At 35.4% G+C, this 16,501-nt stretch overlaps 1 protein-coding gene across 1 annotated transcript in view; it reads right to left on the bottom strand.

Moving 5' to 3' along the window:
- The window catches only part of LOC117334666, a 46,685-nt gene extending 31,620 nt beyond the window's left edge, over positions 1-15,065 (bottom strand). Inside the window, exons 1-5 of the mRNA XM_033894418.1 lie at positions 14,969-15,065; positions 12,913-13,432; positions 11,322-11,571; positions 2,633-2,789; positions 958-1,301 (exon numbers count right to left, since the gene is read on the bottom strand). Of these exons, the coding sequence (XP_033750309.1) occupies positions 958-1,301; positions 2,633-2,789; positions 11,322-11,571; positions 12,913-13,415 (1,254 nt within the window). The 5' untranslated portion in view covers positions 13,416-13,432; positions 14,969-15,065. The remainder of the gene's footprint in view (positions 1-957; positions 1,302-2,632; positions 2,790-11,321; positions 11,572-12,912; positions 13,433-14,968) is intronic.
- Between the last annotated feature and the right edge of the window lie 1,436 nt (positions 15,066-16,501).

Genomic DNA, 16,501 nt, shown 5'->3' with positions numbered 1-16,501 from the left:
CGTTGCATTTCTTAAATTTGTATCTCCCATTTAACTAAATTGTGCAAAATTAACATACATCTTTACAATGAGAATGTTTGCATTAATAAACAGAAATCATTCTTACCTATAGAATATTAAAAGGATTATGGGTCCCTGTGATTTGTTTACAATCTTGATTTCTCCTGTTCTACTTTTAGAAGTTGAACTTGAAATGAGTAATGTTTAAATATATGTATGCAATTAATAGAAGGACTATGGGGATTTTTTGGCAAACATGTATGACAGATAGAAAGAGCTGTTGGAGAAATATGTACGTCGACTTATATATTCATGTTGATAGATATAATAAAACACGAGGAATGGTGACATTTGACTGGTTTGATATTATGTGACACATAAGGTGACATCATGATGGAGAACAATTACATAAGGATTATGGCCGACAACGCCGGTCGGTCATACATGCACAGTAACAATGTTACAGTTAAAGATGAACATTAATGAAATTTATTGGTGAAATGCCTGCACATTTGCTCTTGAACTAGTTCATCATGAACTCATGATGAATGTCAATGAAATGAAAAGAAATCTTCTTTTTGGATTCATGAAAGTTCATTAAATATTACATTCATCATATAGATTTAAGTTCACGAAAATTCTTGTTTTTAAAAACATTCAAGAACTAATCATGAATTGTCATCAATGGAAAAGTTCATAAACTTTCATGAACTATGATGATTTCATGAATGAATATCTTGCTTTCAGGATTCATGAATCATCATTAACATAATTTGAAGAAATGATCATATCAAATTGCACCTGTAGAATAATTTATATGTAATAATTTGCTCATTTGCCAGGTAATTAAATTTTCAACTATCCAAGTCAAATCATATTGCACACTGTCCAGCCCATTGGGTATTGGTATATATATATTTATAGTAAAGTTTTGTGAACATTATCTACCAGACATACCATGAAGATTTTTTTGTTTTTGCTCATAAACGACAACTCCCAGATAACCTTCAGGGCCTCAGCCTTCTCCTTGCTACTCTTGCCTTTCATGATTATGTCCTTAAGAATAGGGAAGGCCTTTTTGTCCATGATGATAATTTTGTTGCGATCATTTTTTGCCAGATTGGCGAGGCCATCCAGCAGTTCCTCGACACTGAAACCATACTGTCGACGGTCCTTGTTCTTGATGGCAGTCTTCATTGTTTCCAGCAGAAAGTCAAACAATGAGGCATTAGCTGTCAACACCTCGTTCTGTTGCTCATTCACAATGTGGGCTAAGCCCAACAGTGTGATCAGCTTGATGTCTGGAAGAGAGACAATCATAACTAGAAATTGTCTGTTAACAATTTGACTTTACACATTACACACAAGACTTTAGGGCTTTTCAATAGCCAACACTAGTGTAAGATATCTGATAGGCAACCAAGTTCTAATTTTGTTTGAGGTCTGAAATATAGCCACTATTGACAATGTTATCAGTCAAGAAACAGTATTTAAGATAAATATGGGCAGTTTAATGTCTTGGACAAGGGGAGATAACCCTTAACCTTTCTCGCCATCCAGTAAGTCATTGTATCTTAAAAAAACTAAGTCAATACAATGGGCACTGATTAAAATTTTACAGCAAATGATTTTAAGCAAATTGCTCAAATTTTGCATTAATAATATTTGGGTTTTTTTAATAGACGCTTTAAGTGCTTGTAGTAGATAACAAATATTCTTGAAATATACTATCTTATTGTGAACCATATTTCTCCAAAAACACTCGTCCGATCTATTTCAATTTTAGATGAGTGAAAAAGCTGAATAAATGTCACAGGCAACGTTTAAGTTATGGATTTTTTTTTTTTTTAAGATCAATTTTTTTTAAATTTTGCATGAAATATAGTTTATTTTTGCAAATTTTCTATAAAAGTTCTCATCTATTCTTTTTTCATTAAATAATCAATTAGAAAACTGAATACATTAATTAACATCGCTTCATCAAATCAATAGCAAATGATTTTTGTAAAAAAAGTCACTTAATTTTACATCAAATATAAAGCAGACCTCTGATAAAAATTTTATTTCATTTTACCTAATGTCTGCAGGTATTTTCTTTTTTTTAAATAGGTACCAGTAATGTTCACAGGATCAGAAAGTTTGACCACTGTGACCTGTAATATGGTCAAGGTCATTCCTATATTTTTTTTGTTCGACAAGAAAAGTTTCAGGAGAAAAGTTATTTATTTGCCATTCTACAAATCATATCCAAATAGTTATCAATTGCATAATGTACTATTAATGAGGTAGGACTGTTAAGGTAAAAACAGATATGATGTCATTATGATGTCATTGTTTTCCAAAAAAGTCAAAAACCTAATCAAATTCAAAAGACTATTTGGGGAAACTTTAATGCTATAAAGAAATATAAAAATTACTCATAGATATGAGTGGAAAATAAATAATTTTAGCATATACATGGTTTACATTTTTTCACAAAAAAAAAAAGATCAAGGATATTTTTTAACAATACATTGTAGTGAATACGTCAAAAATCATCGTGATGACATTCTGCATTTTAAAAAAAAACATTTTATGTTATAATATATTACGGGAAAAAGCTGATGTTTGATCAATACAATGTAGGACTTACGTGTATTTTTTGTCTCTAAGAATGGCATTAGGACATCCAAGGCATTTGTCGGTGGCTTTTTATCATCCACGACAACAGTGAAGCAGGTTTTGGTAACACCTGAGCGAGCAACATTGTGTAGAATTCCCACTGCTGACAGATATGGAAAAGAATCCTCCTGGAATATAAAAAGTTACAAAACTGATTTCTTGTAAACTGTTTATATTTGCCAATTAAGTATGTGTTTTATAATCAACAGAAAAACTTCAGATCAACTTATGTAGGAAACAAAACACCCACTTGATTAAAGATTTAAATAAGAAACAATTCAGGAAACAGGAATATATACAGTAGGATATTTGACCTTATAGCTTGTTAGGGAATAGCTCCGAGAGGATGTAGATTCAAGTCAAACATATGTTTCTGTGTAACTTCCATTTTTATTTTCTCCAAAACTAAACATGGAAACAACTTCCGGTCACGGACAAAAATAATGTACAAAATGACGGATTCTAGATATGCGATTGATGGTTTATAATAATATATATATAAATGAATATGATATATATAACAAGCTACATCTGTTCCGTTTTTTAGAAAAGAGGATGAGTACACTAATTGAAACTGACATAAAACGTCCTTTACTTCACTGATATGCCAATGTAATCTTCTGTGTTTTAACAAAAGACTCTGGATAGTTTATAACCATAAATATTATTCTTTATTCTAGCATGTTTGCTATGCAACAACAGTTTTGATTGGTTTAAAACCATGTATTATTTTCCAATAATACACGCCCGTGTCAATAATACATGCTTGCGAGTCACGGCTGTTACAATATTTCCCCTCCGAAATCGTGCATTTGTAAACAAACATGCTGGCGCCAAAATGTTTGAACATCAGAGACCGTGTATTTTTCAACGGAGAAATTTAGCAGATTGTTAATTTCTATCCACCCAGAGCAGACTTTGCTTAACAATATGTTGTAAGGTCTATTTCCACAGCCAACCTTTGGAGAGCATTTCTACATGAATTGCTTGCCGACATCCCCGAAAGTTATCAAAACGGCTTGGAATTGACATCAGCTTTCAAATATTAATAAGCATACACGCCTTATCGTTTCTTGTGAATTGTAACAGCAACGTAGCGACACATTTCCTGGGGTTTCGTTGCCGTTTTTCTATTAGGAAGAGGTAGATCTCAGAACTAAACAGTACATGGTAGAATAGAAATAATCAACTTTGACTCGTGTATTGTTGCAGGATATACAACTCGGACTTGGATATTTTGCAATCTTAATTAATAACTCAGGCCTGAAGCCTTCGTTATTAATTTAATTGCAAAATATCCTCGTCCTCGTTGTATATCCTGCAACAATACATGAATCATCATTGATTATTTCTTAAATATACAATTTAGTATGTCTAAAAGATGAAGGGTTTTAATGACATAGATGTGTTTGAATCATTTTTTTAAAACCTCACTTTTTTTGCATTCGACAATCTCAACACTCTGATTACATTAGGCATGAGTAAAATAGAAAGAGCTGGAAGCTGAAATCCAGATCATGTAAAAAAAAATACATGTATACAACAAATACTTACATGATATTAACTTGATTCGATATTAGGATTTCTTTTATGTATAGTTGTATAACTGTAGTAATATTGTGATTGATTATCTATGTAATATTCCTGTGAAACGTGGTATTTCTTAAACCAATTCATTTAAACAATTTTTAAAATTAGAATGTTTATCAAGACCTGAAATTCTCACAATTCCATAAAAAAAATGTATTTCAAAGATGGAGCAATCAACGAATTGATCAATTGAAAATTGAAGTCAAGGCAATGAAATGTTCTGATGACTTTTTGTGCCATGTCACAAAAAAATCCATTTATTTATATTTTAAAAATTGAAAAAGTATGTAAATATATGCTAGCTGTCAACATCCGCAAAGCCAGTGTAGTCTACCATAGTCACAGTCATGCCAATAGATAGCAGTAATTATACTTACTAAAATGTACCTACATCTAGGGCCTACTTGTCTTCAGAATTTAAATAAATATGACATTTTACATGAATCTTCGGTGATCAAAGGTGAAATAAAACTGATTATTATACCTTAATTGCTAATCTCTTCTGTATCATTCAAATTTGGATAAATATGTATGTAAAAAAATATATGGAATGCTTCACAAATTTGTCATCTTCGCTAGCCAAGGCTTCTGATTACGTTACACTCCACGAACCCTTGGCAGATATACCGGTAGGCGTCAGTTCTGGCCCTCTACCGGTGATTCGAAATAACCACCCTTCACGCATGAAATTTTCGACCAATCAAAACAAGCGTTACCGATTTACTTCATCGGTGATGTTTACAAACACACATCGAGGTTTGGTGTCATTTCGATGAGATATGTGATCAATGACTTATATGAATTGATCAAACACTGCGAATGTTCCCCCAAAGATTGTGATTTTTGTATTTAGGTAAAATGCCAAGACATAGTCGGCAATGTAGCTCTGTACTGGGTGCCGCATTTTTTGTTTACTGTGAAACCAAGCCAGAATGTAAAACAAGATTTGATTGGGTGCCCTGGGATTCCAGGGCGCGACGGTTTGAACACGACTATATCCGCCAAGGGTTCATGGAGTGTAACGTAATCAGAAGCCTTGGCTAGCGAAGATGCAAATTTGTATGATAATATAATACTTGTAACTGCTAGGTGTTGCAGTTATGGTGTCCTTACAACACATATTTGAAAGTGACAATAAATATGGTCTGTGTCATCATATCATGTAATCTATGTGTTCCGGCTTGAAGTTGAAAATGAACTAAAAGCTTTAAATTTTCTTTTCCTGTTAGCTAAATTACTCAATGAAGATACAGTCTCTATCTGGTTGCTATTTTATTAACTTTATCACATTGTTAAGTACTATATAAGCTTAAGTTGTTATTACAGTTTCAATAAGTTACATTCCTAATTCAGGGCTTTTTTAGCTGCTCTAGTTTTGACTTTCAATACAAATGTTTTATGTATAATGTCAATGTACCAATTTCTAGTATTATAAGTTGAAATAGGCCTACCTAAGTAAAGGAACTATAGCCTGCCTTTAGTGCATATTGAAAAGTTGGCATGAATGAGGTTACAGAGTTTCAACAGTATTAAAACTTCCGGAAAAAAAATGATATTTTATTTGTATCCATCCAACATGGATGAGCTAACTAAGTACTTCCAATTTAATTTAGCACCTTAATTACAGAAACATGGATACAATCATATCAAAACGGCACTGATATTTCACATTATTTGCAATTAATTTCTAAAGCTATTTCAGCCAAATTATCAACTTTAAACTAAAAAGGAGGTTGCTGTTTTTGCATTTAACAATAATGTTCGTTTACAGTACTTCTGGTACTTTGATTTGTTCAATATTATTTGCAAAATATATTTTGTATCATACATTTTATGTGTTTTTATATATGTTTTATATATGTTTTTATACATTTCAAAATCATAAATGAGCACTACACAGATTAGTGTAGCCTTTTTCCAGCTATCTTGAATGAAATGATATCAGTATCTCTCAATAGTAACTGCTCTGGCCAAAAGGAAGACAGTTTTCATGAACAAAGAGAGAGTACTATCTAACTACTGCATAGCTTAACTGCATGTCAAAAGGCATTGTAATTCATATAGCGAAATTAATCTTTGACTGGCTTTTACAAGCAATTACCTGGAACTCTTGCTGGAAAAAAAGGTGAAAACAGTTCTGATGTATATGTAAACTGCTAAACAGTTATTAAAAGTTTTTCTTTAATGATACAAATATCTGTGACTAAGATGAAATAATGTATTAAAAAGAAATAATTATGCACATGTTTGTTTTGATTACTTTTTCATATTTGATGTTTTAATATTTTTGGGACATTTAGCAAAAGTGGAAACAAGAGTCCAAGAGGGCATGAATCGCTCATCTGGATATTTCAGTAAACATGGCAAATTTCTTTCATTTAAGTTATATTACAATTATTGTCCTACGTATTAGCTCACCTGGTCCAAAGGACCAAGGTCACGGGGCTTATGCATACTGTGCACATAACGTACAGCATTCATCGTCAGTCTGTCAACAACTAAACTCTTCTTCTTAACCGCTGACCAGAGTTTAACTGAATTTGGTAGAAAGCATCCCTATGAAGCTTGGATTGGGATTCAAATTTACATAAATTAAAGGGCTTCCCCCCCTCACTCCCCTATCTTATATAACATCATGTCTGTGCTTCATGCAATTGAACATCAGTCGGTCACCAGTACCTGGTGTCAAATATTCTGGACTATTGCATAGACACTCATGATATATTTGTTTTATTACATAATCACTAAAACACACTAAGAATCACTGAAATCTCGACTTTAAAGTAGGTCTAGAAGTCGCTGTGACTGTCATCTGGCAAGTGTTGACATCTGAGTGACTTAATTGGACGCTTGAAAGGTAGAACTAAATTCCAAAACGTCACAGCTAGGTGTTCAATTGTTTGCACATGACCAAATTCTGAAACTGTTTTGTTACCAGAATAATCCACAAGATTTCACATACATTTTGTATAGGCTATTCGATTAGGCTGAGGAATACGTAAAAATTCTTCAGCAAATTGTTAATTTTGGTTATGGTGCATTTCAGAACTCCAAAGTTGACATTCTTTTGGTCTCACAGTATACACTGTCAGAATTCATACAGACCCTTTTATGACATTTTATGTGGTAGCCAAATCCCTGTTTTCAATTAGATACAACAAACCCTGATTGGTTGCTTCAAACCTTTCTGACCTCGAATCTAGGCATTGCTAGAGATACTGTTTACAAATCACAATCAGAAAGACGCTTTATCATAATCATTTAGGTGTTTTGGCATGTTGGAAGTTCTTCGCCAGTCAACAGTCAAAAATATTGATCGCTCAAAACTACTTAATTTACGTTTTCATAGAGAGTCAGGTAACCATTCAAAATATACATTGTAGCTTACGCATATGGTTAAGGACAATCAAATGCATTATGTAACAAGAGGTCCATGGGCCTAAACGGTCATTTAACAAATACATACAGAAGGGACACCTACCTCATGATCAATCCAGCATCATTATCATAAATTATCTGTTCACAGACAGTTATGTTTCAGATCAAATTTGGTTTTAATTGCTTATTGTATAGCAAAAATTCACCAAAGTTGTTCCCCTTTTTGCGCCCCATCTCTCAGACCCTAGGGGTCATACCAACCTCATTTATATAAAATATGATCGCCCTTCCCAATGATGTTTCACACCAAATCTGATTGTAATTCACCCAAGGGTTAAGATGGAGTAGATCGAGTTTTAAGCAACAATTCACCAAATTTCCCCTTTTGGGGCCGCCCCCTCGGCCCCAGAGGTCAAACCAGCCTCATTTATATAAGATACGATTGCCCTCCCCCAATGATGCTTCCAACCAAATTTGATTGTAATTCACCCCAGGGTTAAGATGGAGTAGGGTTTTAAGCAAAAACTCATCAAAGTTCCCCTTTTGGGGCCCCGCCCCTCCGCCCCAAGTAGTCACATCAATCTCATTTACATAAGATATGATTACCTTCCCCTTAAAACGTTTCACACCAAATTTGACTGTAATTTACCCAAGGGTAAAGATGGAGTAGGGTTTTAAAGCAATAATTCACCAAATTTCCCCTTTTGGGCTCCAAAAGGGGTAAATTGTTGCTTTAAAACCCTTGGGCCCCAGGGGTCAGACCAGCCTCATTTATATATGATACGATTGCCCTCCCCCAATTATGCTTTAAACCATATTTGGAAGTATTCTAACAAAGGGTTAAGGAGGAGTAGCATTTTGAAACAAGAGGCCAATGGGGCCTGTATCGCTCACCTGGTTGGATTAGACCCAATGTCAAAATAATGTTCATGTTCAATTTGTTTTATTTGTCAATCTCAAACAATGCTATATATAATAATAGTGTGGGGATCCCAACTGCATTTAAATAGATAACGAAGTCCAGAATCTCTAAAGGGTTTGAAAGACCTCAACAATTGTTTTAGAACATGCATTCATCACTTTATGACTAGTAGCAATTTAAATGAATTACCTTTATTTCCCTATGAGGCCCCGCCCATTTGGCCCCTTTGGGGGTCAAAGTAATCATTAATGCAAAATCTGTTTCGCTTCCCCCAAGATGTTTCTGACCAAATTGGGTAAAAATCCATTCATAACTTTATGACAAGCAGCTAATTAAAGGAACTGCCTCAATTTCCCCTATTGGGCCGCGCCCGTCAGGCCCCTTGAGGGTCAGAGTCACCATTTATGCAAAATCTGTTCCCCTTCCCTCAAGGATGTTTCTGACCAAATTGGGTTAAAATCCATTCATAACTTTATGACAAGCTGTTAATTAAAGGAAGTACCTCTATTTCCCCTATTGGGCCCCGCCCATCAGACCCCTTGGGGGTCAGAGTCACCATTGATACAAAATATGTTCCCATTCCTCCAAAGATGTTTCTGCCTAAATTGGGTTCAAATCCATTCATAACTGTATGACTAGTATCAATTTCAAAAAAATTGCCTCAAATTCCCCTATTGGGCCCCGCCCCTCAGGCCCCTTGGGGGTCAGAGTCACCATTTATGCAAAATCTGTTCCCCTTCCCCCATGGATGTTTCTGACCAAATTGGGTCAAATCCATTCATAACTTTATGACAAGTAGCGATTTAAAGGAATTACCTCTATTTCCCCTATTGGGCCCTGCCCCTTTGGCCCCTTGGGGGGCAGAGTCATCATTTATGCAAAATCTGTTACCCTACCTCCAAGGATGTTTCTGACCAAATTGGATTTAAATCCATTCATAACTTCATGATAAGTAGCGATTTAAAGGAATCAACTCAATTTTCCCTATTTGGCCCCGCCCATTTGGCCCCGGGGGCCGGCTAGAGTCACCATTTATGCAAAATCTGTTCCTCTTCCCCAAAGGATGTTTCTGACCAAATCAGGTTCAAATCCATTCATAACTTTATGACAAGTAGCGATTTAAAGAAATTACCTCTATTTCCCGTATTGGACTCCGCCCCTCAGGCCCCTTAGGGGTCAGAGCCACCATTTATGCAAAATCTGTTCCCCTTCCCCCAAGGATGTTTCTGACTAAATTGGGTTCAAATCCATTGATAATTCTAGGACTAGTAGCAATTTATAGGAATTACCTCTATTTCCTCTATTGGGCCCCGCCCATTTGGCCCCTTGGGGGTCAGAGTCACCATTTATACAAAATCTGTTCCCCTTCCTCCAAGGATCTTTCTGACTAAATTGAATTCAAATCCATTCTTAGCTTTATGATAAGTAGAGATTTAAAGGAACCACCTAAATTTCCCCTATGGGGCCCCGCCCCTTCGGCCCCTTGGGGCCAGTCACCATTTATGAAAAATCTGTTCCCCTTCTGCCAAGGATGTTTCTGACCAAATTGGATTTAAATCTATTCATTGCTTTATGACAAGTTGCGATTTAAAGGAATTACCTCTATTTCCCCTATTGGGCCCCGCTCCTCAGGCCCCTTGGGGGTCAGAGTCACTTAATATTTATGCAAAATCTGTTCCCCTTCCCCCAAGGATGTTTCTGACCAAATTAGGTTCAAATCCATTCATAACTTTATGACAAGTAGCGATTCGAATGTATTGCCTCAATTTCCCTTATTGGGCCCCGCCCCTCTGGCCCCTTGGGGGTCAGAGTCACAATTTATGCAAAATCTGATCCTCTTCTGCCAAGGATATTTCTAACCAAATTTGGTAAAATTCCAACAAGAACATTTTGACTAGTAGCGATTTCAAGCAAATATTGACGGACGGATGGACGGACGGACGCCGCGCCATCACATAAGCTCACCGGACCTTTGGTTCAGGTGAGCTAATAAAATGGCTATAGTTCATCCTGACCTTTTGGGTCAGATGACCTAAAAAGCCTTTGGAAAATATGGATATTGTTTCCTCTTCTAATAAGAGATTCAAGCTTAAGATTAATTTATCTTTTGGTCAGAAGAAAGCTCGTAATGATGACTCAATTATAATCAATATATTATTATTTTTCTTCTACGAAGATACAAGCTTAAACTGTTTTAATTTTAATGTCAAAAGAAACAAGAATTATATACAAGACCCATAATGTTGTCCATGGCATTGTGTGTTGTCAGTGTTATGATTTTTATATTGGACAAACTGGAAATGAACTGAGAACCAGGATGACAGTACGATGACAATAGATACATTCTGATAGTCTTTGATTTCTAAATGTTCTAAACATATTCATAACTGTAGTAATGGTAATGTTAGAGTTTTTTCTTAATATCTTATCAAATAAAAACAAGCAAAATTTGTCCGTCTTTCATTTATAACATTATTGTTGTTATGGTGTAATAATAACTATGATGTCATATAAGTTTAAAAAAAATATAAACAGTCTGAAGAGCTCCCATAATGGAGGAAAAATGCTAATCTGTGTCAGTGTCGGTTTTTACTATTTTCAAATAAAATTCATAACAATGATGATATCTTCGTCTCACAGATGCAAATAGATCCATGCAGTTGGGTTAATATTACAATGTACATTACTCAATCAACTCATTTAATGTATATTTATTTAATTGCTCCTGCTGAAATCTATACAATCATCAAAATGTAAATATCCTTATTACCTTAATGATTTCAAATTCTCTACTCCTCATAGCCAGCAGGTCAATAACAAGGAAGCGGATCATGTCAGTGTTTTCCACTATCTCTGCACAAAACTCTACACTATTGTCAGACAGATTCCAAAATATCTGACGCAGTTGTTCTACAACTGTGATGCCCTCATCCTTTTCATCAGTCTCTGCTAAGGTAAACTCGGGTAATGGAAGGGCCTTCAGCAGAAATTCGTAAAAGTCACCTAAAGCCTGAACAAAGCTGAAAACCATAGAGAGTAAAATGATTAACAACAAACAGTAAACATTCAGTTTTATTGTTGGGAAGGCGGTTATTTCAATTATGACTGAATATATATGGTAGTGAAGAAATTATAACAAGAGATCCCAGAGGGATCTTGGCGCCCACCATTGAATGATCTTTATAGGTTCTATGTCAGATTGATCTTCTCTCTATTTTTCCCTTCCTTTTACTAATCTCTGCAAATTGAGACATCCCTCCAGTACTTTTCAAACAAGGGAATTCTAGCTATATAAGAAATTTGAGATTTAATGATAATGGCTGTTTGTTTGCCAGGTTGTTTTCAGGACAGACTGGTCCAAAACTGCAATACAAGGGACCAAGGGGAACCTACATATGAAATTTGAGAAAGATCCCTTCAGTACTTTGAGAAATAGAGATAACAAACTTCAATTGTCAAAATCCAAGATGGCTGTCTGTCGGTCATATTGTTTTCCAATTGATCTCAAAATGCAATAAGCATAATGAGGCACCAAGGGGAACCTCCATATGAAATTTGAGAAAGATCCCTTCAGTACTTTCTCAGAAATAGCGATAACAAACTTCAATTGTCAAAATCCAAGATGGCTGCCTGTCGGCCATGTTATTTTCAGATTGGTCTCAAAACGCAATATGCATAACTTAAGGCACAAAGGGAACTTACATATGAAATTTGAGAAAGATCCCTTCAGCACTTTTTCAGAAATAGCGATAACAAACTTCAATTGTCAAAATCCAAGATGGCTGCCTGTCGGCCATGTTATTTTCAGATTGAGTCTCAAAATGCAATATGCATAACAAGGCACCAAGGGGAACCTACATATGAAATTTGAGAAAGATCCCTTCAGTACTTTTTCAGAAATAGCGATAACAAACTTCAATTGGGAAAATCCAAGATGGCTGCCTGTCGGCCATGTTGTTATCCGATTGGTCTCCGAATGCAATATGCATAACTAGGCACCAAGGGAAACTTACATATGAAATTTGAGAAAGATCCCTTAAATACTTTCTCAGAAATATTGAAAACAAACTTCAATTGTCAAAATCCAAGATGGCTGACTGCCGGCCATGTTGTTTTCCGATTGGTCTCAAAACGCAATATGCATAACTAGACACCAAGGGAAACCTATATAGGAAATTTGAGAAAGATCCCTTCAGTGCTTTCTGAGAAATAGCGATAACAAGAATTGTTTACGGACGGAGGGACGGACGTAGGGACCACGGACCACGGATGCAGGGCGATTTGAATAGCCCATCATCTGATGATGGTGGGCTAAAAATCCTGGTCTATCAGAAATTGATGTGAAATTCTGCGTTCATTACCCATTTTTTGCCATCATGTTTCCCATTAGTTTCCTTTGATCTGGCTCCTTGAAAGCATCAAATTTATCCAAGACCTTGATCTGGAGTTGCTTCTCTACTTCATCATAATCAGGTTCATCTGGATCATCTCCTTCCTCAATCAGAGAGGAAAGCCATGGTCCTAATGTTATTAGTCCATCAAAAGTTTCCTTCATTTCTGGAAAGCGAGTGTACAGCTTTTCATCCTCATCTCGTGTAATCTTTGATATGGTACGCATTGGAGGCCGCTTGCTAGAGGTGGGAGAATGTGTTCCAGGTTTGATAGATACCTTTCTTGTGTTTGGTTGAGTATCATTATATGACATGATTGTAGTTGTATCGGACATAACAGCTTTCTTCAGACTGCTCTTCAAGACTGAGTTATGTGATTTAGCAGTGGGTATGCTAACAGCAGTGTGGTTAGTTTCAGTTGACAGTTTTGAAACCTGGGAAGTGTTCTCAATACTACCATTACAAGATCCCATACCAACTCAGTCCCAATCTGAAACATAAAATAAAGTGAATTATATAAAGGAAACACTGTCTGAATTTTGACCAATGCGATGCCTCATTCCGCTATTCCTCACCTACTCTATCCCCAACAGGAATGTATACACCTGTAGTGGCTAGAGGATGTAGCAATAAGGTATGTGTAGTGTGTTTAGGGGCTAGCTGTAGGTTCCTAGGCTAGAGTGGGAAGCAGGGGAGGTAATTAATCAAATATCTTTATACATTGTACATGTAGGCAAGTTTAGCTGGTTAGGGACAATATATTAGACCTGGACCAATCATTGGCACTTACTGTAATGTTGTAAACAGTTGAGTGTATACTAAAGGTTACACCCAAGTGCTCTCCGAATGCACTCCATTTGGACTCCAGGTAAACTTGGAGTGCGCTCCGAGTGAACTCCATGTCTACCTGAAGTCCTATAAGACACCATGTCTGCCCTGGGTCTATAATCACACTATATCATATATGTATTAATACTTTGATGCTTTAAATGTAATTTATAAATATAAAGACTTTTGCAAATTACTTTTGTTCTGTTAATATGAATTACTATTAACATTTGTTTAGTCTACTACGAATATCTGTTTTACTGTTAATACATGGTAATAATGCTAAATTTATGTTTATTAAGATCCATAAAAGACAGTTATACAATTTATACTATGCATATTGTTTCATATTTTATTGAAATGTAATTAAATTGTATTTCATTTTATTAAGGAATTGAAAATTATTTCAATTAGAATATCTATTTCTGTACATATATCATGACTTTAAAGGAAGTTTATATAAATTATGTATCTGTATTATGTTATTGATTATTCAAAATATTGAAAGTTTACAGTATTTAATAAATTGTGTGTTTTTTTCTAACAAGCATTCTCTACGTGAAAGAAAAATATAACTACATATATGTACTCAGTTCAGGCAAGTAATTATAAAATAAACATAATCAATTTAATTTATATAAGTTATATACTGGTATTTAAATGTATCATTAGAAAAATATACATTTACGACTGTACATATTTACGAGCATTACCTGGTTAAATCAATGTCCTGACATATAATGTACACACAAGTATGTAGTTCTGGACTACTCATAATGAATGACAGTATCGGTTTAATTGCTATTATTATTGACCTTTTAGTCTCTGTCATTGGTTTTGTACATTGTTAAAAAATAAAGATAACAAATTAAGGTCCCAACAGAACCCTGGATCTCCAAAGCTGGGTTGTAACAGTGTACAAAAGTGTGTACACAGTCAAAATTAGACAAATGTACAATCCTTAAATTATACGCACACAACACGAAAGCAATTATGTGCACTGCCGACTAACAAGTTTGACATTAGATCTAGAATTAATGTTCTGCTTCTACCTTTGGCCAGTTGAGGAGCAATCTTCACGTGAAATGTCTACCAGATAATGTCCACGTACAAGTTAATTACCTTGATATACACTTTGAAATTCAAGTAATTAAAACACGAGTCGTAAACATAGCATTCCGACATAATAATAATTTACCTTCCTGGTTCCGAAGAATGTTCCTCCAACGATGGCAACATACCGAATGCATAATGGGGGGTATAATGGGCCAGAGCTAGCCAACCGCACGCCATCGTGGTCACTGAAACGTTTTAATTCCCTACTTTCGGTTTGTTTGGTACGGATAGGGATTCGATGATATTAGCATGTATTATTATTATCATTATTTTATAATTTATAATGGTGTCAAAAGTAATACTTATATTGACCATATAGGTAACACGAAGTTTATAGACATGTTACATGTCATATTTATCGTGTTGGGTCTGTCAGCGTGCGTCACCGGTCCGCCTGTACACGTCTCTGTCTACAATATTAGGACCGAGACCACAATTAGCTTCGCTAACTTATATGTTTCATAGTAACATTAAAATTCATAATAAATTCCCAAAATCTCATATGCAACTTTCCATCTCACCTGGCCAAGACCAACATCTGAGAAGCAAAATATGAAAGTTTCAGCCCAGCATGTTGGGCATTTTCTGGAGATAGCTGTCAAAATGTGTCACCAACGTGGATTATATACATCCGGGTCAGTGGTAGAGGTCAAATCAAGACTCATCACACAGGGTCCTGGAGCACATAATAAATGATCAATATTACTATTTTACATCACAAAACCTAGATTGACATCTCTACTATAAATACACATTAAACTCATCAACAAATATCAAGTTCAAAGAGGCAGTTGATTTGTTTTCCTGAAATACATACATTTTTGAGGGGACTTCATTCGTGGGGCCTGAACCCTCACTTAATTGTGGTCTCAGTCCATATACATATATAGCATACCGAAGGAGAGTAGGCCTATATGGTCTGTCAGTGTGCGTCGGAACCCAACTGTACCGGGGTGCATTCTATACAAAATGTATTGTTACCTACATTTTGTAACTCTCTATGTAAATGTAAACTAAGTATTTTCGGCTGTTGACCGGTCAATATTTTGACTATATTGCTCTTTCTTTAGCCGTAAACTCATTAATTTTAATCTAGATCTATAATTTTCTGCAGACTAAATCATCAAGTCACAGCAACTTGCATTCAGCAGTTCTCCTGAAATAGCAGGTTATCTTGATGTGCTGGCACATCTGACATTTATAGTGAATTAGGAAATAGAAAGGTTGTATACGATGCCATTTGGGATATTTAGGAGTTAGTAGAGCGTACGTTTTATTTAAAGACAAGTTCCACATGTGATGTATTCAAAGTTACCTTGTATAGAAGCATATATAGTCAGCCAAATCTATTCGAGTTGTTTCCCTTAGATTAGTAGTTAATTACCGTTTTAGGTTTATGCCCTTCATTCGTTATCTTTGTAAAATATAAGCTAACGGTGGCACACGAGTGCCTAGGGCTATCGTTAGAAACTGACGTTATACTAGGGGTTTAGAAACGCCGATATTTCGAGTTAAAGGTCGGGATTGGTCAATTGACCACATCTTCGGAGTACCATATACGATATACATATTGACTTAATTGGGTGTTTTGCATATGCAGTTATCCAGTAGTTTT

Source organism: Pecten maximus, chromosome 9, assembly GCF_902652985.1.
Source record: "Pecten maximus chromosome 9, xPecMax1.1, whole genome shotgun sequence".
NCBI classification, from domain to species: Eukaryota; Metazoa; Mollusca; class Bivalvia; order Pectinida; family Pectinidae; genus Pecten; species Pecten maximus.
Note: the sequence above shows the minus strand (reverse complement) of the source record. Positions and strands in the feature narration are given on the sequence as shown.